Source organism: Cucurbita pepo, chromosome LG05 (assembly GCF_002806865.2).
Source record: "Cucurbita pepo subsp. pepo cultivar mu-cu-16 chromosome LG05, ASM280686v2, whole genome shotgun sequence".
NCBI lineage: Eukaryota > Viridiplantae > Streptophyta > Magnoliopsida > Cucurbitales > Cucurbitaceae > Cucurbita > Cucurbita pepo.
The window spans coordinates 9,889,038-9,909,061 of NC_036642.1; the positions used below are offsets into that span (position 1 = coordinate 9,889,038).

General features: G+C 38.1%; 5 protein-coding genes and 1 long non-coding RNA gene across 13 annotated transcripts; 2 read left to right on the forward strand and 4 right to left on the reverse strand.

Moving 5' to 3' along the window:
• Positions 1-2,462: 2,462 nt before the first annotated feature.
• Positions 2,463-3,850, reverse strand: LOC111795909 (acanthoscurrin-2-like). 3 transcript variants are annotated; one of them, XM_023678547.1, is made up of 3 exons: positions 3,447-3,653; positions 3,151-3,369; positions 2,469-3,105 (listed from the first exon to the last, which is right to left on the reverse strand). In XM_023678547.1, exons 1-3 carry the CDS (start codon positions 3,544-3,546, stop codon positions 2,753-2,755), a joined length of 672 nt encoding a protein of 223 aa, XP_023534315.1. In that variant the 5' UTR covers positions 3,547-3,653; the 3' UTR covers positions 2,469-2,752. The 3 variants fall into 3 exon arrangements, with proteins under 3 accessions (XP_023534314.1, XP_023534315.1, XP_023534313.1); XM_023678546.1 differs by having other exon boundaries at positions 2,463-3,363; positions 3,447-3,850; XM_023678545.1 differs by having other exon boundaries at positions 2,469-3,369; positions 3,447-3,657.
• Positions 3,851-4,777: 927 nt separating this feature from the next.
• On the reverse strand, positions 4,778-6,360 carry LOC111795911 (translation machinery-associated protein 7-like). 3 transcript variants are annotated; one of them, XM_023678551.1, is made up of 5 exons: positions 6,206-6,360; positions 5,696-5,777; positions 5,458-5,513; positions 5,199-5,240; positions 4,778-5,099 (listed from the first exon to the last, which is right to left on the reverse strand). In XM_023678551.1, the coding sequence occupies exons 2-5, from the start codon at positions 5,709-5,711 to the stop codon at positions 5,019-5,021; spliced, it is 195 nt and encodes a 64-aa protein (XP_023534319.1). In that variant the 5' UTR covers positions 5,712-5,777; positions 6,206-6,360; the 3' UTR covers positions 4,778-5,018. The 3 variants fall into 3 exon arrangements, with proteins under 3 accessions (XP_023534319.1, XP_023534320.1, XP_023534321.1); XM_023678552.1 differs by having other exon boundaries at positions 5,696-5,774; positions 6,206-6,308; XM_023678553.1 differs by having other exon boundaries at positions 6,183-6,298.
• Positions 6,361-7,119: 759 nt separating this feature from the next.
• On the reverse strand, positions 7,120-10,942 carry LOC111795907. Its single transcript, XM_023678543.1, has 9 exons — positions 10,811-10,942; positions 10,568-10,707; positions 10,402-10,483; positions 9,190-9,260; positions 8,977-9,078; positions 8,790-8,879; positions 7,809-7,883; positions 7,541-7,717; positions 7,120-7,467 (listed from the first exon to the last, which is right to left on the reverse strand). Exons 1-9 carry the CDS (start codon positions 10,863-10,865, stop codon positions 7,288-7,290), a joined length of 972 nt encoding a protein of 323 aa, XP_023534311.1. The 5' UTR covers positions 10,866-10,942; the 3' UTR covers positions 7,120-7,287.
• A 132-nt stretch (positions 10,943-11,074) lies between these two features.
• LOC111795912 lies at positions 11,075-12,246 on the forward strand. 2 transcript variants are annotated; one of them, XR_002815268.1, is made up of 3 exons: positions 11,324-11,425; positions 11,523-11,669; positions 11,935-12,246. It is a non-coding gene; the product is annotated as an uncharacterized LOC111795912 (long non-coding RNA). The 2 variants fall into 2 exon arrangements; XR_002815267.1 differs by lacking the exon at positions 11,935-12,246 and having other exon boundaries at positions 11,075-11,425; positions 11,523-11,846.
• A 203-nt stretch (positions 12,247-12,449) lies between these two features.
• Positions 12,450-15,229, reverse strand: LOC111795910 (protein NUCLEAR FUSION DEFECTIVE 6, chloroplastic/mitochondrial-like). Of its 3 annotated transcripts, XR_002815266.1 has the most exons (4): positions 14,982-15,229; positions 14,713-14,834; positions 13,563-13,719; positions 12,450-12,776 (listed from the first exon to the last, which is right to left on the reverse strand). XR_002815266.1 is itself a non-coding variant. In XM_023678550.1 (3 exons), the coding sequence occupies exons 1-3, from the start codon at positions 15,128-15,130 to the stop codon at positions 12,769-12,771; spliced, it is 279 nt and encodes a 92-aa protein (XP_023534318.1). In that variant the 5' UTR covers positions 15,131-15,229; the 3' UTR covers positions 12,450-12,768. The 3 variants fall into 3 exon arrangements, 2 of the variants coding, with proteins under 2 accessions (XP_023534318.1, XP_023534316.1); XM_023678550.1 differs by lacking the exon at positions 13,563-13,719; XM_023678548.1 differs by lacking the exon at positions 12,450-12,776 and having other exon boundaries at positions 13,419-13,719.
• A 156-nt stretch (positions 15,230-15,385) lies between these two features.
• On the forward strand, positions 15,386-19,242 carry LOC111795908 (nuclear cap-binding protein subunit 2-like). The gene is made up of 8 exons (XM_023678544.1): positions 15,386-15,695; positions 16,214-16,437; positions 16,854-16,992; positions 17,077-17,110; positions 18,229-18,336; positions 18,419-18,466; positions 18,570-18,679; positions 18,913-19,242. The coding sequence occupies exons 1-8, from the start codon at positions 15,678-15,680 to the stop codon at positions 18,985-18,987; spliced, it is 756 nt and encodes a 251-aa protein (XP_023534312.1). The 5' UTR covers positions 15,386-15,677; the 3' UTR covers positions 18,988-19,242.
• Positions 19,243-20,024: the final 782 nt, after the last annotated feature.

Consider the following 20,024-nt stretch of genomic DNA (forward strand, 5'->3'; position numbering starts at 1 on the left):
CAATGTTCAAATATTCATGATATGTATACAATAACAACCTTGGATCAAAACCCACATGAAATTAGGAGTAAAACGAAGCAAAAAAGAGGGGTAAAAAGGGAAAAGGAGAGAGAGAAAAAATGCCTGGCCTTGCCATGTACGCCGCCGTGACAAAGTGGGTGTGTGTGTTTTTTTGACGATGAAGTCTTCAAATGGGAGGCAGAAGAAAAGCTTCAAAATCTGCAGAAATGGAGCCTTTCTTTTTCTTTCTCTTCATAGCTGTTTGAAGCTTCTTGGGAAGAAGAAGAAGAACCAGAAGAAGAAGAAGATGAAGAACAACGAGGGTTTCCCGTTGATGCTGTTTTCAAAGGGTTAAATAATAAAGTTTTCATTTTTAATTTTGAAAAACACGACCGTATAGGTTCCTCTTTGTTTCACACGTTGTGGTTCTTCATTTTGTCTTTCTCCTTCCCCATAAATAACCTAACAACACGTCTCCCCTCCAAGATTTAAATCAAAATTTGGCACCAAATAGCTCCGACATAATTAAACTAATCCATTTGGACCTACTCCTCTTAAGGCCCAGTATCCTCGCTTATACAGTCCAAACCCACCGTTAATATATTGTTCGTTTTAGCTCGTTATGTATCGCCGTCAACTCATGGTTTTCTAAAACATGTCTGTTAAGGAGAGGTTTTCACACCCTTGTAAGGAATGTTTCGTTCTTCTCTTCAACCAATATGTGATCTCATTCATTGACCCGAATATATTAAGCTTGATAATGAATTAAAAAAGAAAATTAACGAGAAAAAGGTATTTAATTAGAAATATAATGGGAAATAATCCAGCTAATCATGATTTAGAAGGGAGTATAATAAATCCAAATTAGAAGAAATAATTAATGGGTGGAGGCCCGGCAACTGGATCGTTTTATTCGATTCCATCAATAAATATCATAATTAAAAGGAAAAATCAATTTAATTATAATATATATTTAAATAATACAACCAAGCTCCTGATGGATCACCCTATAATATGCTTAATAGAATAAAATTAAAATTAATTATTTAAATAAAATAAAAAAAAATGGGAACATTTGGATAGCAATGTTCTAATTTTCAGATTCCCATTATTAATTACATATTTATAAATTAGGTACCTTTGACAATATTTAAAATTTCATTAATACCCTTTTGTAAAAATTTCGATAAAAAAATATTCATAAAATTTAAAAATTAATATTAACTTTTACGCGTCTGAATTAGACAAATTTTTTTTTTATATATATAATAAAATTTTAAATAATTAGTACGATTCGTGATCAAAATGAAGCTTGAGCGAAATTTCGACTCGAATAAAATTTGTAAAATGAAAACATAATTAGGGGATATAAACACAAATATTTGAATGAAATATATAAATAAAAATTAGGTCACGTGAGTTGCAAATGGCTTCCTCAACCAACAGCCAGCGATTAAGATGAGATGTGCATACGGCGTTTTGAGTATTTTAAGAAACCAACAAAAATTCAGACGACACGTCGTTTTCTTCTTTGTTTTGTCTTTTTTTTTTTTTTTTTTTTTCAAATTTGGGTGTAAATTGGAAAGACGACAAATCACGCCGCTTCGGACATTGAGAAAGTAATAGTTTAGACATAGTTGAAAAGGGAACATACTAACATTTATATTTACATAACTAAAATATATAAATATTTAGCATATGGTCTAAAAATAACTTCCCAATATTTCTTTAAAAATATAAATCCTTAATTAAATAAATTAAGAGAATACGTTATGAATATTCAAATGATCTGATCGAAACACCATTATCACGACGATCACACAGAATTCTCTTTATAGTACACAATCAAAACAACACCAACATGCACCAAATCACTATCAAGAAATACTAGATACCTTCGAAGAGGGGCCTACCCATTCTATAATGATCTGATCGAAACACCATTATCACGACGATCACACAGAATTCTCTTTATAGTACACGATCAAAACAACACCAACATGCACCAAATCACTATCAAGAAATACTAGATACCTTCGAAGAGGGGCCTACCCATTCTTTTTCGAGTAGACCCTGAAAGGATAAGACGGATCATCACCCATTCTTTTTCGAGTAGACCCTGAAAGGATAAGACGGATCATCATTTCAGGTGAAATGCCAACAAGCATCATGACTGAACTCTCTTCGAGTTGAGTTTGCTCGTCCTTTCTTCGAGTTTGCCCTAAAAGGGGAAAGATTCTCCTGAATGTCAACCAACGAACGTCTATTATTGAATTTCCGATACCCCATTTAGATAAATATTACCTAGGAGTGTAAAATAACAGTGTAAAATAACAAAAATAGGCTTGCATGATTGTAGTTTGGTGGTATACGTGCATATGATTGTACTTTGGTGGGTTATAAAAGTTGACGATAAAAAAAGTAAATAAATAAATAAATAAAATGAGAGAAGAAGGGAGAGATAAAAGTTTAAACACCATAATAGTATTAATATTTATACATAGTAATAGTAATAGTTATTAGGTTGAAATTACAGAACTGCCACTGAGCCATACAGGCATACATTTATGGGATAACGCACAGCTTGCTTCTGCTTCTGAAGTGTATACAATTTCAGTATGGTCGTCGTCTTCCTTCTTAAACCCTAAACCCATTATTATTATTATTATTTATTATTATTCATTATTATTATATATTTATATATTTATCTTAAAAGTTATTTAAACACTCCATTTACTTCTTATCTATTCCCTCACTTTCCGCCGCCGCCACCTTTTCCGCCGCCGCCGCCTTTTCCTCCACCTCCTCCCTTCCACCCTCCTCGTCCTCCTCTTGTATACTCACTCTCTTCATAACCTCCTCCTCCTCCTCCGTACCCTCCACCTCCTCCTCCTCCTCCTCCGCCGTATCCCCCGCCTCCTTTCCCTCCTCCGCCTTTCCCTCCTCCTCCACTGCCACTCCCACCGCCTCCTTTTCCACCTCCGCCGTATCCACCACCTCCTTTCCCTCCTCCGCCACTGCCACTGCCACCGCCTCCTTTCCCACCTCCGCCACTGCCACCGCCTCCTTTCCCTCCTCCGCCAGACCCTCCACCGCCATATCCACCTCCCCCTTTACCGCCACCGCCAGATCCACTACCACCAGATCCACCTCCTCCTTTGCCGCCACCGCCAGATCCACTACCACCAGACCCACCGCCACCATAACCACCTCCGCCTTGACCACCGCCACCAGACCCACCTCCGCCATGACCGCCGCCACCAGACCCACTTCCACCTTGACCGCCGCCGCCAGACCCACCGCCTCCATAACCGCCGCCACCATGCCCATGTTTAGCCTCTTCAACCTCCTGGGCTACATTCTCTGAAACTAGAGGATTATCAAATTAATGATTACTTACGTATCTACATGCAAACATGGATTAAAATCATGGTACAAACAAATACCTTGTTGCTCATCTTCGCTTGTGTGAGCTTCTATAGCCCACGACACCACCAAAGCAGACACAAGCAGAAGACACACAAGCAGAAAACCTTTGGACTTCATTTCTAAAGGGAAAGAACAGAGAAGAACTGGTTAGTGATGTTCTAGAGGACTTTCCTTTGGCTGCTATTTATAGAGCCCAGGCCAGGCTTCACTACAACACAACCCAGCTAAGGGAGTGACAGAACATGTTACATTAAATTTGGGGTTTATTTGAGGTGGCTGTGTGTAGATAAGCCTTTGCCTGGATCAATATCTTTATTCTTGTTTTCTTTTGAGGCATAGCCGTTTACCTTGAGAAGAGACGTGTGTGTGGTTAGAGGGGTCCAAGCGTTCATGTTGTGGCAAATTGTTTCTGAAACTTCCTGTTCTTTTGCCAAGTACTACAATGTGGGAACCTTGTGTATTATGTGTTCTTCCCAAATCTCAACAACGTAGGTGGTTGGGTGGACATTAAATTATTCAATTCTGGAGAATACCCACAAATTTGGATGAATTTTGTAATTTATACTCGATATTAAAGCTAGATTTTTGTTAAAACCCTCTAGTTTGTGCATATTGATCGAGCTCTCGTGGTGGTAAGGAAAAAATAAACATAAGCACGTTTTGCTCCGTGAAATTATTCGAGAAGGTCATCATAATATGATTAATGGGGAAACCGCACCTATTCTGATGTGTGGGTCTGTATCATTCGTTCTTCCTTCCTTCCTTATGGAGTGATTATTAATCGTGAGGATCACAATCCTCACTCCCTTCATATGCCTTGTAAATTCATCTAAGTGGGTTAACTTTATCTAAGTAGGTTTGGGATAGGTTGTTGTGCTCCTACTCGAGCACCTCCTACTCGAGCACCTCTTGGCAAAGTAGGCTGATGGGCAAGAGTGATCTTCAATCAGGATTCTTGCAGATTCTTGCAGGGAGAGAATTATCCTATTCCTTAATGTTTTAGTTCTTCTCCTAAATATTATTGAAATTTACTATGTTTTTAAAGCATTGAATGTCATTTTTCAAATACACCATCCCAAATCCGAAAGGTACATGGGGCTAATTTGAGTGGCTCCAGGATAATTTCCAACATTCTGCTTTAAATTCAGAGATACAGCAGGCAGCATGGTTCAGCAAAACATTCATCATAGTTCCGAAGCAATAGAGTTGAAATATAGTGATTCCCGAGTAAAAGGAGTAAGAAATCAATAAAGCTGCAAAGTTCAAAAAATCCAAAACAATGCAATCATGATACCAAAACCAAGCAGAGCCTACGACGATTCATTTCATTTAGCTTTTGGTCTAAAGATAGTTTAGAATATTGCAAAGGGTTCGACTTCTATTAATCATTCCACTCCAGAAACAAGGACCATAGCAATGTTATCTTCTTCCAGGTTTTACACACAACAAGAAAATAGTAAAGCGTTTGAAGACTTCATGTTATTCGGTTTCATGCAGAGGATAACATGTCACACAATCAATTGCTTAGAAAGACATCAGATATCTGCAATTGAAGATCAAGTAATCTAACATATGTGGCGTAGGAGGACTCATTTCTTCCCACTCTTCTTGAGTCCAGCACCTCCAAATGTCCCCTTCTGTTGGGCCTTTGCTCTAAGCTCCCTGAGCGCCTGCATAACATCATCAAGCAACTCAAAACTATAGTTCGTAGTAATCTTCGACACAACCGATCAATCGATCAGAGGAAACGTTGAAGTTCAAGATCTCACCTTTTCCTCATCCTTCTTCTTTTGCATATTGGCCATATCAACCTGTTGACAAAACCCAGTAAAATTCCAACAGTAGTTACGAAAAGTAACACAGGCACGGGCACGATACAGAGTGGAGAGTCATTCTACTGACAACAAACAATCTGAATTCTAACAGAGAAAATAAATTACATCGATACCAGAAGTTGCGTCCAAATCCGAACAAGGAAGAAAACAGACCTACGACATAGGACCTAAAGATAATGAATTCAAAGCATACCTCGTCGTATTCTTTCTTATCAGCCTTGGGTTGCTTCAGAGGCTTTGCTTTCCCTCCTGTAAAGAAAAACAACAAAATCGATTCTCTATATAACAATTTAAATCGGGAAAAAAGGGGATTATATATCACAATATAGCCAATCGTTTCGCAATTGTCTTCTAATCCAATCGATGATACTGCCTATGAAATTGAAATAGAAAGCTCAAATTTTCCATAACCTTGAGGAAACAGATCATACCTTGCTTGGAAGACATGGCTGAGATAGTGCAGGGATTTGGCCCGGGTCGAAGAGCACAAAGAGGGATTGCAGCGACCAGCTACTATTTATAGAGGCCCATAAAGTATTGCACACGTTAGTAACATGATTTGTTCATAAACTTACAGCATACATAATTACATAACTTGGCCTCAAAACATTGAATTTCTGTTCGATGACTGATTTAAAAGGAACGAACAAGAGAATTCATCGATAACGAGAGAGGAAAAAAAAAAAAAAAAAAAAAAAACTAGGATCTAAAATCAACGATCTCCATCTTAATAGAAAACATAGAAATCTCACCTAACGCATCAACATATCATATAACCCTCGACCAAGAAACAATTATCGGAAAAACGCAATATTTCAAGCAAATCCAAGGAAGAGAATAAACGAACAGAAAAGGATCAACCGCACATAGAAGTGGGAAAATCGGAATCAATATATGACAAAGAAACATAATATTAACCTTCAGAAACGGAATTAGGTTACCTTCACCAAAGAAGAGAAGGCAAAGAAGAAGCCGGTGGAAGTGGAGGCAAGAGCGCAAGAATGGAAGCCCTAGGTTGCGTTTTCCATTTGTATACGGAGAAGGTAAAGTCGGGTCCCGAATCTAACCCGAAAGATCTTGGGCCATTGAACCAACTTGCTATTGTTGTCAACACAGGCCCGGCTCAGGAATAAAAAAAAAAAACAAATAAATTAATTAAATATTCATAATAACGATATTATTATTTTCTCAAAATAAAAAAAAAATAAAAAAAAATCTCCCTCAATCGAAACTAAACACATATCGTTGTTACGAAAAACTAAATATTTTTTTTCTTATAAAGGTGGGAAAACATCCCCTAACATACGCATTTTAAAATAATGGGGCTAATGACGATATGTAACGGGCCAAAACTGATAATATCTGCTAGCAATGGGCTTGGGTATTACAAATGGCATCAGAGCCAGATTTTGGGCGGTGTGCTAGCGAGGACACTGGCCTTGAGCCCCAACGGGAGTAGATTGTGAAGTCCCACATTGGTTGGAGAGGTGAACAAAACATTCCTTACAAGAGTATGGACACCTCTCCCTAGTAGAAGCATTTAAAAACTATGAAGCTGATGACGATACATAACGGGACAAAGCGAATAATATCTACTATCATTTGTAATAGCTTGAGCCCCTAATGAGGGTGGATTGTGAGGTCCCATATCCCTTGGAGAAGGGAACAAAACATTCCTTATAAGGGTATGGACATCTCTCCCTAGTAGACACGTTTTAAAATCGTGAGATTGACGACGATAAGTAATGAGCCAAAGCGGACAATATCTGTTAACGTGGACTTGATTTGAAGTCTGTTATTTAGATCTCATAAACAAAACTTATCAGATAGAACAGAAGGGATAGAACACTGTCTGTGAGAAGGGAGAAAAAAAATGCAAACTTTATGTGATTTGATAAGAGACATAGTTTCTTCAAACAATTTATACAACAAATGGAAGTGTTTGTAAAACCTGTACGCTTTATTTTATAAGCAGAGCACAAATGCTTCTCGACAAAAAAATGGTATCAGAGAACACACAGAATTATGCATCACAGCCCATAATGTCTCGGGCCAAAGACATCCCAACAGGATATGACCTATGCAATCTTGTTCTTCTTACAGGAAGCTTGTCACTGCTGCCGTTGTCATGGCTGTTTCCCTTCACTCCATTTGGCACTGCCGTGATGCTGGTGTCTTTAGTTTCAGCGATGAACTGCAGTCCCTGAAACAAATATTGGGCTCTTCAAAATGCTGTCCAGAAATAGATACAACTTTTTCTTGCACTATTCTCATACCTTGAGGGAGTTCTCCTCATACTTGATCGTTGCAGTCTTCTTTGCCTGCAAAGAATTACTCACGGGGAAGAGCTTGTCGGTTATGCGGTCTTTGGCGTCTCCAGCAGCTTGACATAGATACCAGAGTCCAGAATTTGTGATGTCCTGTTTCTTTTCGAGAACCTCGAGTTTTCCTTCCTGTTAGTTGTTCGGGTCAGTGGACGTTCAAGAACAGCTCGGCCTGTGGTTTGCACCCTAGGAAAGAGTTTTAAGGTAGTGAGTGACTCACCAATTGTGAGACCATTTGATGGATTGTTTCAACATCAAAACCAATTTGAGAAAGGTTGGACTTAACCTCCTCCACCTGCATGCAGATAAAGTTTCAAATGAGTGGCTCAACCGAGTATGCTCCACAAAAATGACTTATTTCACAAGGACAATGGGAGAAATATCAGTGTTGTAAACTGAAATGGATATCCCCTACATGGTCACGTTACTTACTCCTCGCTTCTAAGAGTGAAGACTATCCTCACAGACCAACATTGGTCAATTCAGCATACTTTGTTCTCACTCATGTTTTTTAGAAAAATTCCTAGGAGGTCACCTAATATAGAATTGCTCTAAGCAAAGCAGATTTAGTTTTAGAGTTCGTATGATTGAGCCACCGAAAAAGAAGGTGCATCTTGTTAGAATAGGTAGTAACTTTCGATTCTTTTAAGCCTTTCTTAGTCATCCTATCCCCAGGATCACTCTCATTCAGATATGGTCCTGATTCATTCATGTACCCCTCCTTTATTCGGGTGGCACATACCCACCCGTTTCTGCCTTAGTTCGTCCCTGAACCACATCTTATTGGGAGAGGTATCGATACCATTTGTAACGATCCATGCCCATGATTTGGGTCATGATTGGAATCTCTATTTGGTATCTGATGGCCCCAACATTCCCCTACATCCCCCGTGACATGGTCACATTACTTACTCCTCACTTCTAACAGCAAATGCTATCCCCACAAACCACTAGAGATCCTTTCAGCATATTTTGTCCTTATAAGGGTGTGAAAACCTCTTCCTAGCAGACGTGTTTTAAAAACCTTGAGGGGAAGCCCAAAGAGAATAATATCTGCTAGCAATGGGCTTGAGCTCTTACAAAATCTATTCTGAATCTAATTAGATAGTTCATACAACAAAAAGTGTGGTTCGAGCTTTAACGACATCTTTGTGTGCTTACCTAAGAATTATTATATATAAGGAAGAAGGTAAGGTCTTACATTATTTGCTATGAGATTTGTTGTTTCGATCTCCTCATCCAGCCTCCAATCCAATTTCTCCAACCTCTTTGTCAGATGACTCCTTGTTGACTAAACACAAAAATGGTTTAAATTTGAAGTTATTGCATTAAACATGAACTAGCTTTCAAGTTCAAGGTCATTACATAATATCTAACCAGCCACTTACAGCCAGTGCTTCGTGCACATGATCCAGTTGTTTCGAGACAGTCGACACAGCATTTTCCATGTTTTGCTTTGTCACAAACATTATGTCAGAAAATGACCATCCCTGTCAGATAGTAGAAAGGAAATAAAAATGTATTTCTACATAGTACTTAACGGTACGCCTTGTCGATTAATATGTTTTGTTTTTTGGTGAACCAAAATGAAATAGTTTTACCTTCCACCACATGTAACAATACCCCATTGCTCCAACAGCGGCTGCTGGCATCAAGTAAGAAGCATAATTCCCTGAAAGAAGAAAAGATCATTATGCTAACATATCTGGGCATCACGAGCTTTTCTATGGGTTCCAGACATGTCCCATAGAAATTTTCCAGCTTAAGCTTGAGTGGCCTAAAACTTTGGATTTCAGACAACATGATGTGATTGGGTAGGAGACTATGAAACCAACCGTTCTCTTTCCAACAGTTATACATCCATACTATAACAGCTCAAGCCCACCGCTAGCAAATATTGTCCTCTTTGAGTTTCCCTTCCAGGCATTCCCACAAGGTTTTAAAACATGTCTGCTAGGGACATGTTTCGACACCCTTATAAAAAATGCTTCGTTCCCCTCTCTAACCAACGTGGGATCTTACAATCCACCCCCTTTAGGGCCCAGCGTCCTTGCTGGCACACCACCTGGTGTCCAACCCCTTTTGGGACTCAAACTCCTCGCTGGTACATCGCCTGATGTCTAACTCTGATATCATTTGTAACAGTTCAAGCCCACCGCTAGTAGATATTGTCCTCTTTGAGTTTCCCTTCCAGACTTCCCCTCAAGGTTTTGAAACGCGTTTGCTACGAAGAGGTTTCCACACCCTTATAAAGAATGCTTCGTTCCCCTCTCTAACCGATGTGACATTTCACAATCCACCCCCCTTCGGGGCCCATTGTCCTTGCTGGCACACCGCCTGGTGTCCACCCCCTTCGGGGCTCAACCTCCTCGCTGGTACATCGCCCGGTGTCTAGTTCTAATACCATTTGTAACAACCCAAGCCCACCAGTAGTAGATATTGTCCTCTTTGGGTTTTCCCTTACGGGCTTCCTCTCAAGGTTTTAAAATGCATCTACGGGAGAGGTTTCCACACCCTTATAAAGAATGTTTCGTTCCCCTCTCCAATCGATGAGAGATCTCATCGTAGCCAAATTTCATTAAATGTGATCACCTAAACATACTTTTCTTTGTTGAAATCTCAAAAGAGCCAAGCTTCAGGAATTGAAAAAAAGGTGACTAAGCCCAGGCAAAACCAGAGATGCTAAATTCAGAAAGTTTGAAGTGTTTCAGTTCTTCTGAAACTTACACTTCTTTCTTTTCACTAACAATGGATGATCACAATATTTTTCAATAAGAGCATACAGAGAAAGAAGACTAAAAACCAGTCCATACCGCTAGAAGAAGAGTTTCCATTAAAGACAGTTACAGGACCAGATACTGTCAACTCCCTGATCTCTTGAGCCAGTTGCCGAATCTGAATGAGTATACAAAGCAATAACAAGTATGAGTTTTAGAACAACGAATCCAATTAACAGAGAGAGTTCTAAAAAGTACAAACCTGGGCGGCGAGAACAGCAGTATCATACTTGTAAGGTGTAGGAGAGAGGTCCTCCTCCGTCACACCCTTCAGTAATTCCTGAAGTTGTGATATCAAATCAGACAATCGCCCACTTCTTAAAACAACAGAACCAGTTAACCCTAATGAATCATACACAAACCCAACAGTCGTCAGAGAAGAACATCGATGGTAGCATAAATGAGATCGTAAAAGGTAAAATCTGAGATGGGAAATGGGAAAAACCTGCTCCAACGAGGATGAGAACCTTGGACGTTGAAACCCCAGTTTGTAATGCCATCTTCACAACCCCTTTCTTTCTCGCGCGCTGGGAAAGAGGGGCAATCTTTTTTTCCTTCTTTATTTGTAGGCGCAAGCGGAGACGAATAGCCAAGGTGAAACTTTGACCACAAAAGGAGGAATTAGGAGCAATAATACGCTAAAGGGCAGTAATTGTACAAACCCCACGAGAAAAGTGACTTTCATTTCACCGTAACAAGTTTCCAAGCTGCCTTATGTAGCTTTTCCTCTGATTTTCGTTTCCTCGTTCATCGCGGGCCTTGCTCATCGACCCAATGCTTCACATCTGCGGTCATATCCCAAAAGGGTTGCTGATTGGCAAGGCAATTCCGATCAATTTGGCTGAATCTGAAAAGACTGTCAAAATCCCAATTGTTGGAAACGTTGATATTCCTTCCTCGGATGTCAAACCGGGTGATTCGGGTGTTTTAATTCCTATAGTAATTGGCTTGTTCCAGTGGAGATTTCTGATAAACGACGTGCTTCTGTTCCGGTGTATGCTTTGTTGATTAGGGATTATCACAGAGTTCTAAATCATCTCAGATTCAATCTTAAGTTTGTGTAAGTTATCCGGTTTTGTTACCAATGAGTTTTGTAGCTTTTCTGCACTAAATTGTGATGGACATGAGCTTGAATATCTCTTTTTCTTCTCCTCCAGTCATAAGAATTTCAGAGCACCATATTTTTGATAATCAACGTAGTAGAAGAAGGTGAATGGATACCAGTTGCGTGCATCACAATGGTAAGTTTCTTGTTGAAGGATCGGGATATCATCAACCTGTTATATTGTAGCCAAACATCTAAGGTCAAGATTTCTTCATCAACATTTCAGCTTGCAGCTTGTGCTAAACTTTCTCTCGATGTTTTGCTTTTGGTTTCTCCAAAAGTTCTCATATGATTTCTCCAAAAATTTTCCTACCAATGTAGGACTCAAAATGTATTCCTTACTTATAAACTTATGATCAACCCTTTAATTAATTGACGTAGGATTCCTCTTCCAACAATTCTCAACAATCGATGTAGGATTCCTCTTCCAACAATTCTCAACAGTCTCCGGTCCAAAATCTCAGGGAACAACCTCATGGGCAGCAGGGTTTGGATGATTTTGAGATGCCATGGAAGTGGAGCAATATTGGGAATCTGCATATGCACCTAATTCAGAACATTCTACAAGTTGTTCTGTTTCAAGCCAACTTATCATCCATCGACGTTGCAAATTTGCAGCCAGTTGCTCATGCCGTATGCAAACGCATACTTGAACGACAGGTTGCCACTGCCCACTGTCCGTGGCTTCACATTTCAAAATGCCGATGTAATCAACACCTGCTCGAGAATTACGGTGTAGCAGCGACGTTCATAAAAAAGTTGAATGGAAATTTCATCTCCGTGATCTTTTTTTTTTTTTTGAATTTAACCCTTATAATTTTAAATGCTTGAATCAGTCCCTAAACTATTAATAAAATTTTATCAAACCATAAAGATTAAATTCTATCTTTAAAACTACGACTAACGAACTCTGTTCTCACATCTAACGAACAGAGTGCATATGAGATAAACTTGGCTTGAAATTAGAACATGGAGCAAAAAAACAGAGAAACAAAATTTGGTCTAATGAGTAAACTTGACAAATCACTAACCGGATGCTGTTCTCACATCTAGATTCTGATTTTGAGTATTATATCAAAAGAAGATGTAATAGGGAGTGTTGCAGACGATCTATCTATATTGAATCATGTCCTATGAAAAGCCAGGAAACAGAATTTAGAACGTCTGGGAAAAGATGGGATATGGAAAGATTCTGTTACAGCTCAGATAGATTAAGACAGCTTGAGGTACAGACAGGTGATGAAAATGGCAAGTTCAACATTGTGGCAAGCCTTCATGTTAGACAAGCTGATTGAATATCACCGCCCTAGAACACAAAACAAAGGACAGTCAGACAGCAAGAACTAGAAATACGTAACAGCAAACTTCTTGTTTGGTGACATTGATAACTATCTCTCGACTTCAAGAGCTCAAAACTGGTAAAGAGGATAACTCCATTTTTAATTAGACAACTTGGCCATCCTAGACTTGAACCAGAGACCTTGCCCATCAAGTAAATCATCTTATCCATGTCCAAGCATATATAAAATAAATGATTGATTCAATGTAAAAAAAAAGTGAGCATAGCAGATTCTTTTTTCCAAAGTTATAATTATCCATTGCACGGAGTTCCGTTCTTACATATACTCAATACTCAAGTAGGCTTACAAAGTTGATAATGTTCAAGTGGTTTCTGGATCGGATCGTGTCAGACCTTGTGATGGGGATCTAGCCCCCCAAAATATTGATACTTTTTATGTCCAAAAAGTAACAAAGTTTAGCCTATGTTCTTGTTTATATCCCTGATTTCACTCCTATTTCCACGGTACTTGATGGTCAGAGTAATATAATTGAGTTTGCCACCCCATCTATATGAAGTAGTGAACCAAATACTTGAGATCAAAGTAAATTTTGCAAAACAGCAAACAATAAGCTATTTAGAAGCAAAAAATTTTCGGCAAGGATCTAGTAATCTGTAACCCCATATAGTTGCAGAATTAAATTGTATATATAATCCATTAACACTTCAAAAGACAACAATCTACAAACACAGAGAACTGAATAGAATGCCATAGTTTATTACTTCATTCCAAATACAATAATCTCATCTAACCTATTGATGATATCATCGCCTATGGTTTTTTTATTCTTTTTTGTCTGAAGGGCGGGGCAGGGGGGTATGCAACGCCTAGGACTTAAAAGGTGAAACTCAAAAAACAACTCAAGTCATTCCTTCCTGCTTCCCGATCCTCATCTAGTCTCGTCTTTGCCTACATATAAAACAGGGGAATGTAGTTTTTTAATTAACTATTTGAATAAAGAATGGAAGGTTTTCTCATAAATGACCTATTCTAGTAAGAAAAAAAAAAAACTACAAAGAGAAGGTTTAGGTCTTAAATCTGATCCAAGTACGGGACATGAAGGGCGAAGAAAAGAGAGAATGAAACATTATTGTCTGTTAAGCTCGTTTGCATCTTAATTTGAGATAGCCACTTGATGTCATAAACTGTCCACTAGGAGGAAAAAATGATCAACTTATTATGCATGCATGTTATTATATAATTCCGTTCAATTGTATCTGTTTTATACAAGTTCATGGGCACCAACTCACCAGAGCAACAAGAAGGCAAGAAGAACATCAATGGGCCTATAAAGTGTGCTAGCTACCTAATTCAAGAGTAAAAAAATCCACTAGTTAGACAACCTAGAAGAAGATCCACTTCTGCTTTCAAAACATAAAATCAAGAAAATTACGGAGTGGGATAAAGAATCTATGTTTACAAGTTAATAGTAAGAAAAGCTCATGAAGAGATATCATATCACTAGAGTTAACAGATCCAACTTTATGTACGCAGGAAATTCTTATGAACAATTACAAGCTACTTGGCATGATAACCCGTATTGGCACTAAATTTAACCCATAGGAAATATTTTCATGGTGTAGCTCCTGATGGTTCATAGACGTTAGCAAATTTAATCAAAGAATAGTAGCATGGATCTTTCTTCCTCCAGAAGCATGCGGTTAATGGGGCTAATGTATCCACTAAACTGTAATACAGATATCAGTACTTCTAAATATAATTGATCAGTACCCCCACTCGAACTACAACTTCCTTTCTTGATTCTTGAGAATAATTATTAAGCTGAAATTCCCGTAAATTGTCACTTACAAGCTGTACAAAATTATTATATAGTCCTTTCCTATATCGATCTAGCTCATGACAGATCAAGAAAGTTGAGAACTAAATTATCAGTTAGCGCACCTTCGGGAAGCCAACCGCAGCTGCGGCGTGAGATAGAGAGCATTGAAATCATCAAAGCTGCGGACGACGCAGAGTGAAACGGCATTATCGACTCCAAACAGAAGCTCATCTCAGCCGCACACCTTCATAAGCCAAATACATCACCATACATAATAATTGAAACATTTCTCCAGTTGGAGAAAGAGAAGGAAAAGAAAAAAACTCAAGCAGCTATAGACTCGGAATCTTTTCGCGCTTTTCATGGACGCAAGAGCATTTAGTCAACGCACCTGAAAGTTCGATGAGAGAGGGGCTTGTTAGTTGCCATTCGAAAGGGAGAGCCTGACGATGAACGGGCTTGAGAACCAATGTGAGCAGCAGCACGGCGAGCAGAGCCGGAAAGTGATCGGAAAACGGATCTAGCGCCAATTGAGGCCATCGTTACTCAGAAGAAATGATAGAATCTGAAAGAACTCGAGTCTTGCTTCGTTGCCTGCGAGGGTTAATGCTAAAACCCTACTTTCAGTCTGAGAGGTTTCTACTGTGGGAATAATTCCTTGGAAAGGGGTGATTTCGTAATAATTCTAAAATCGAGGCCCTTTGTTTCAGTAAATAATGCATAAACCAAGGCCTTTTTAATAAAAAGAAAATTAATAAAAATAGTGAAAATGGATGAAAATTGTTTGAATTAATAAAAGAAACCTTATTATGGCATTACGCAGCGCTAGGGAAGAAGCGCGCGAGCAGCATTGGGCGACTGAGCGCACCCAACGAGTTCAGCTCTTAGGCAAAATCCAATCCGAAATTCACCTGCTACTTTGATTTGAAGCGCCTCTAATCTCTGTTCCTCTACCTCCTCCTTTTTCCCTTCCGTTTCTCGATCTTCGTGATTAAATTATTGCCTAATTTCCGAAATATAATGCTGTAGTTACTTCGGCTGAAGTGGGATTTCGAGTTGTAGCGCAGATTTTGTTATTCTAGGGTTCATGGCTTCACTGTTCAAGGTAAATTGCTTCGTTGTTTATTTAATTTTATAGTCAATTCGTTTTCTGCTCCATTGGGTTTATGGGGTGTATTAACGACCTTTACTAGTTCTATTAGGGCATGTTTGAGAGTTTATATGAATTGGATTTGGGAAAAGTTTTGTGTCCATCGATTTTGTTCGTTGCGAGACTCATGTTGGTTCCAACTGTGTTGCCCTTTTAGTTTGGGGGACGGTGGTGTTGGTTGCAGGTGTTTCAAATTGGCTTTTACGTTTACTCCCCCGGTCCTTTATAAATCCCCAATAAAAAAAAATGGATAAATGCTTTTGTTCTTGATATTCGTTCTATAGCTTCTGATGGATGTTATGGTTGTGTGGCCATTGTGGCTTAAATATTTGAAGAGCATTAAAAGCTTCAGTTACTTCGATTGGGAAATCTATTGGAAGGAATAATGTTGCACATATGTAATGAGATGATAGATAATGTTTCTATGATTCTATATGTGACAATCTTCGTGCTTTCAACTTTATCATCTGCAGGACCCATCAAAGCTCTCTGTTTATCGGGATAGAAGATTTCAGGGAACACAAGATGAATTTGAACATGCACTACTGTCTTCAACCACCGTTTATGTGGGAAATATGTCCTTTTATACGACTGAAGAACAAGTTTATGAGCTCTTTTCTCGAGCTGGAGAAATTAAGAAGATAATCATGGGTTTGGATAAGAATTCGAAAACACCTTGTGGCTTTTGTTTTGTCCTGTAAGACTCCATAGCTCTTCCTAACTAGTAGAATATCTACTTTTTATCAATAATCTGCCATTGAAATTATTTACTATACTTATTTATGTCTTTGCTGTTTTAAACTGCCCGATGTTGATAGGCCTCCCATTGATATCGCTTGATATGCCCTCCCACAATTTCACCACCTGTTTAGTGCAAACCATTTTGAATATTTGAAGGTGGTTGGGTGGAAATTGAATGATCAATATTAGATCCATTTCATTCCAAAATTTTAAAGGGATGGGTGCCTTTTAAACTTGAGACTGTTAACTCATTTCATGCCTTTCATACTCATTCCTGCAAGAAATTATATACATATATCTGCCTCTAAGCCTTTCAAATTATGGGAAAATCTCTTAATTGTTGTTTATCTTATCTTTTCTTTTCTTTATTAGATACTATTCTCGGGAGGATACTGAGGATGCTGTTAAATTTATAAGTGGAACAATTCTTGATGATCGTCCTATTCGTGTGGATTTTGATTGGGGATTTCAGGATGGCAGACAATGGGGCCGTGGTCGAAGTGGTGGGCAGGTACTGTTTCTGACCTATGTTACTTTCACGACTCGGAGTCTACCATCACTTCCTGTTTATTTTCTTTTGCTTTTTTGTACACAGGTGCGTGATGAATATCGAACAGACTATGATCCTGATATCCTTTTTTCTTCTAATACTGTTACTCACGTCATAGATTATAAACCCTTGAGTCTGATGCTCTGTTGCATTTTTTTGGTACCATTTAATAATTCAATCTTCATTTGTTGTCTTCTTTCGTTCTCTTTATATATATACGACTGCAAATATATTGTTGATTTCTATACCTTTTTTTTTTTTTTTTTTTTTTTTTTTTTTNTCCTAAGAAGCTCAAACACACGTCATGTCAATTTCTAAAATAGTAGAACTTATTGGGACACATTTTTATAGAATATATGTGTATGTATTGGTATTGGTAATACTTCATAATAGATAAAACATGTAAATTTACATACACAAAATATACTTCACAACAAAAAAAAAAAAAAAAAAAAAAAAAAAAAAAAAAAAAAAAAAAAAAAAAAAAAAAAAAAAAAAANCAAAGTCAAGTCAACTAGCAATACAGAATTATTTGGCTGGCTATGGCTTGAGGAAGAAGTTGTGATCCTTATACTTTAGGAATGATCTATGTCTAAGGGTTAGAATATGTTATAGGTCCCTCTTTTGTTTTCCCCACTTTTTAGGTTGGGCTTGTATGGACTAGACTTTAATTTATTTTTTTCTTGAGCCATAGCAATTAGACATGTTTTTTGGCATGTTGGACATGTGTCTGGATGAATCTGTGTCCAGCGAAGTGTACATGCTTCCTACATTACAACTATTGTAGGAAAACATCTCCAGAGGGGTCCATAACTGCATTTGTGAGAATGGTCAACTTGCATCACTTATACTAAAATGCGGGGGTAGGCGTTTAAGTGCTTAGACTGGGTTTCAAGTGTTAAAAAAATTGTTTTAAGTACTTGAAAAGTCATTCCAAATAGGCCCTTCAGCTAACCCAAAATGAACTTGATTAGTATGTTGAGCCGTGTTACTTTAACGACTTTCACCCTACTGAGTTCCTTGTTGTGGCCTGTCGTTCCTCAAATGGCGGCATGTGATACACACAAGTTATAAACTTTTGTTGATTTAATATCATAGCTCCATTCATATGTAAAGGCTTTCTAAAAATGCTAACCTTTTGGCTCCTCACGTCCTTTAAATTTCTCATCTCCGTTTAGTTTCCTTAATTTATTGAACGTAGAGGTGGTTATGGAAAGTTGGTTCAGAAAGAGTTAGAAGCACAGAGGCAGCTTGTGGATTATGGTACTGATTCACTAGGCTCTATGCCGCCAGTCATGTCTCAGCGTAAGTTGCTATGAGGAATTCTATGCATAAACATTATTGATTTGATTGGCCTTTATCTTCATGTTTTTCTTTTTCCCTGCAGATGGAAACCATGGTGGAAGCCACGGACATGGGTATCGTCATGGTAGAGGTATCAAATTTCTAAAGCTGTTTAATCCTACCTTGAATGATAATTTATTTGCATTGTTTTTTTCATATTTGTCCAATTACATTACTGTTGTTTCAAAAACTAGATTACCACCACCGTAAGCGCCACCGGGACGATGATCGCCATGCCCATGAAAGCTCTAAGAGAACTTCAGATTTTGAGTCTAGAAGAAACTCCAATCATGAATCCAGACCGGTAATTTTTAAATAATGCCTTGTCGTAATTCATCTTTGTGTGCTTAAATTTTGACGTAAAAGGCACCAGATGCTTACTGCCATTCTTTCTGCATAACAAATTAATCCATAGCCATACTATGCGATGCTGTTCTATCACCAGACCATAAAACAATTCTTATGTACACTTCTTTTCTGTGATTTTGGCTGTACAAGTTCCTATGCTTCAGTATTTGACAGTATATGCTGTAACAGGAGAAGAATCCAAGGTTTCGGGAGAGTGGCGATTCTGATGAAGAGGATGACGATGATCGAAAGCAGCGACACTAACCAGAGTGTCGTCGTCATATTATCATGTGAGGAACCTTAAATTGGCATTGCTTAGTTCAGCACAAATGATAAGGGACGACAAAACTAGCGAGTTATCTTTTTTTCATGTCACGAGGTACTTTTTCTTAGTTTAATGAAGGAATGGCTTTAATTGGTGTCATTGTCTGTGCTGTTTATTATAAGAATCAAGTAGGCATGTTGTCGAACTATGTTATAAAAGATAAATTATACAATTCTGAACAGAAAGTACTATCAGCTAGTGTGCTTTTTTTTTTTTTTTTTTTTTTTTTTTTTTTTTTNTTGAATGTAATTGAGAGGGAAAATTACTATTCGTTTTAGTATCAAAACTACAATTTGTTTTTGTTTGTGTTTTTTCCTGCTTTCAAAGGAAGCTTTCCCATGAGAGGAAATTTCAGGATATGGTTTAATGGGAGGCAGGTTTCCTATGAGGGGAAATGGTTTGATTGAATTAGCTAATAGTGTTGAAAAGTCTAGCCTAACGAATCTGATGTGATTGGAAAGGTCAACTAATTAAGGCCTTACTTCTTAATCCCTATTTCTCGGAAATCTCTCTCCATTCCCTCCAAACAAATTAGATGAACATCTTTAATTAAGGTTGTTTGTCTCGACTACCCTACTCTACTAGACCTCTATAACTCCTAATGGTGATAGCTAAAAGAAGAGATCAATACTACTACCCTACAAACAAAAAAGGTACTTTAAACGTGTAGAATTTCAAATTTGTGATCCAACTTTTGTTAAGATAAGATTTGCATCGTTTCTTATCCCATCGCACATAGGCGACAAAATTGGTAGGAAAGATGTAAAAAAAAGCAGAGCCATAACAGAAAAGAGAGGCTACAAGACAACACAGAAATGAAGCCGAAGCCTTATTTATGAACAGAAAGATTACGAGATGGTCTCAAACTTTGAAAACAAAACAAAAGGTCTCAAACTTTGAAAACAAAACAAAAGGGAGCAGAAAAGAATGGAAGATAAGAAGATGGAAAGAAAAAGTTGTGTAACTTAGGACCCAT

What these genes read in the sequence shown, in the direction of transcription:
- LOC111795907 (XM_023678543.1), bottom strand. Translation starts at nt 10,865, where the DNA reads ATGGCATTACAAACTGGGGTTTCAACGTCCAAGGTTCTCATCCTCGTT. An exon ending in CTGCTGTTCTCGCCGCCCAG is followed by an intron (nt 10,484 to 10,567) that starts GTTTGTACTTTT and finishes ATACTCATTCAG; the next exon opens with ATTCGGCAACTGGCTCAAGA. An exon ending in ATTGTTACATGTGGTGGAAG is followed by an intron (nt 9,079 to 9,189) that starts GTAAAACTATTT and finishes ACTATCTGACAG; the next exon opens with GGATGGTCATTTTCTGACAT.
- LOC111795910 (XM_023678548.1), bottom strand. Translation starts at nt 15,130, where the DNA reads ATGGCCTCAATTGGCGCTAGATCCGTTTTCCGATCACTTTCCGGCTCT. An exon ending in CTCTCTCATCGAACTTTCAG is followed by an intron (nt 14,835 to 14,981) that starts GTGCGTTGACTA and finishes TGGCTTATGAAG; the next exon opens with GTGTGCGGCTGAGATGAGCT. An exon ending in CTGCGGTTGGCTTCCCGAAG is followed by an intron (nt 13,720 to 14,712) that starts GTGCGCTAACTG and finishes TTTTATATGTAG; the next exon opens with GCAAAGACGAGACTAGATGA.
- LOC111795911 (XM_023678551.1), bottom strand. An exon ending in ATAAGAAAGAATACGACGAG is followed by an intron (nt 5,241 to 5,457) that starts GTATGCTTTGAA and finishes TTTTGTCAACAG; the next exon opens with GTTGATATGGCCAATATGCA. An exon ending in AGAAGAAGGATGAGGAAAAG is followed by an intron (nt 5,100 to 5,198) that starts GTGAGATCTTGA and finishes GATGTTATGCAG; the next exon opens with GCGCTCAGGGAGCTTAGAGC.
- LOC111795908 (XM_023678544.1), top strand. An exon ending in TCGAACAGACTATGATCCTG is followed by an intron (nt 17,111 to 18,228) that starts ATATCCTTTTTT and finishes AATTTATTGAAC; the next exon opens with GTAGAGGTGGTTATGGAAAG. An exon ending in TGGGTATCGTCATGGTAGAG is followed by an intron (nt 18,467 to 18,569) that starts GTATCAAATTTC and finishes TTCAAAAACTAG; the next exon opens with ATTACCACCACCGTAAGCGC.
- LOC111795909 (XM_023678545.1), bottom strand. Translation starts at nt 3,546, where the DNA reads ATGAAGTCCAAAGGTTTTCTGCTTGTGTGTCTTCTGCTTGTGTCTGCT. An exon ending in AAGCGAAGATGAGCAACAAG is followed by an intron (nt 3,370 to 3,446) that starts GTATTTGTTTGT and finishes ATAATCCTCTAG; the next exon opens with TTTCAGAGAATGTAGCCCAG.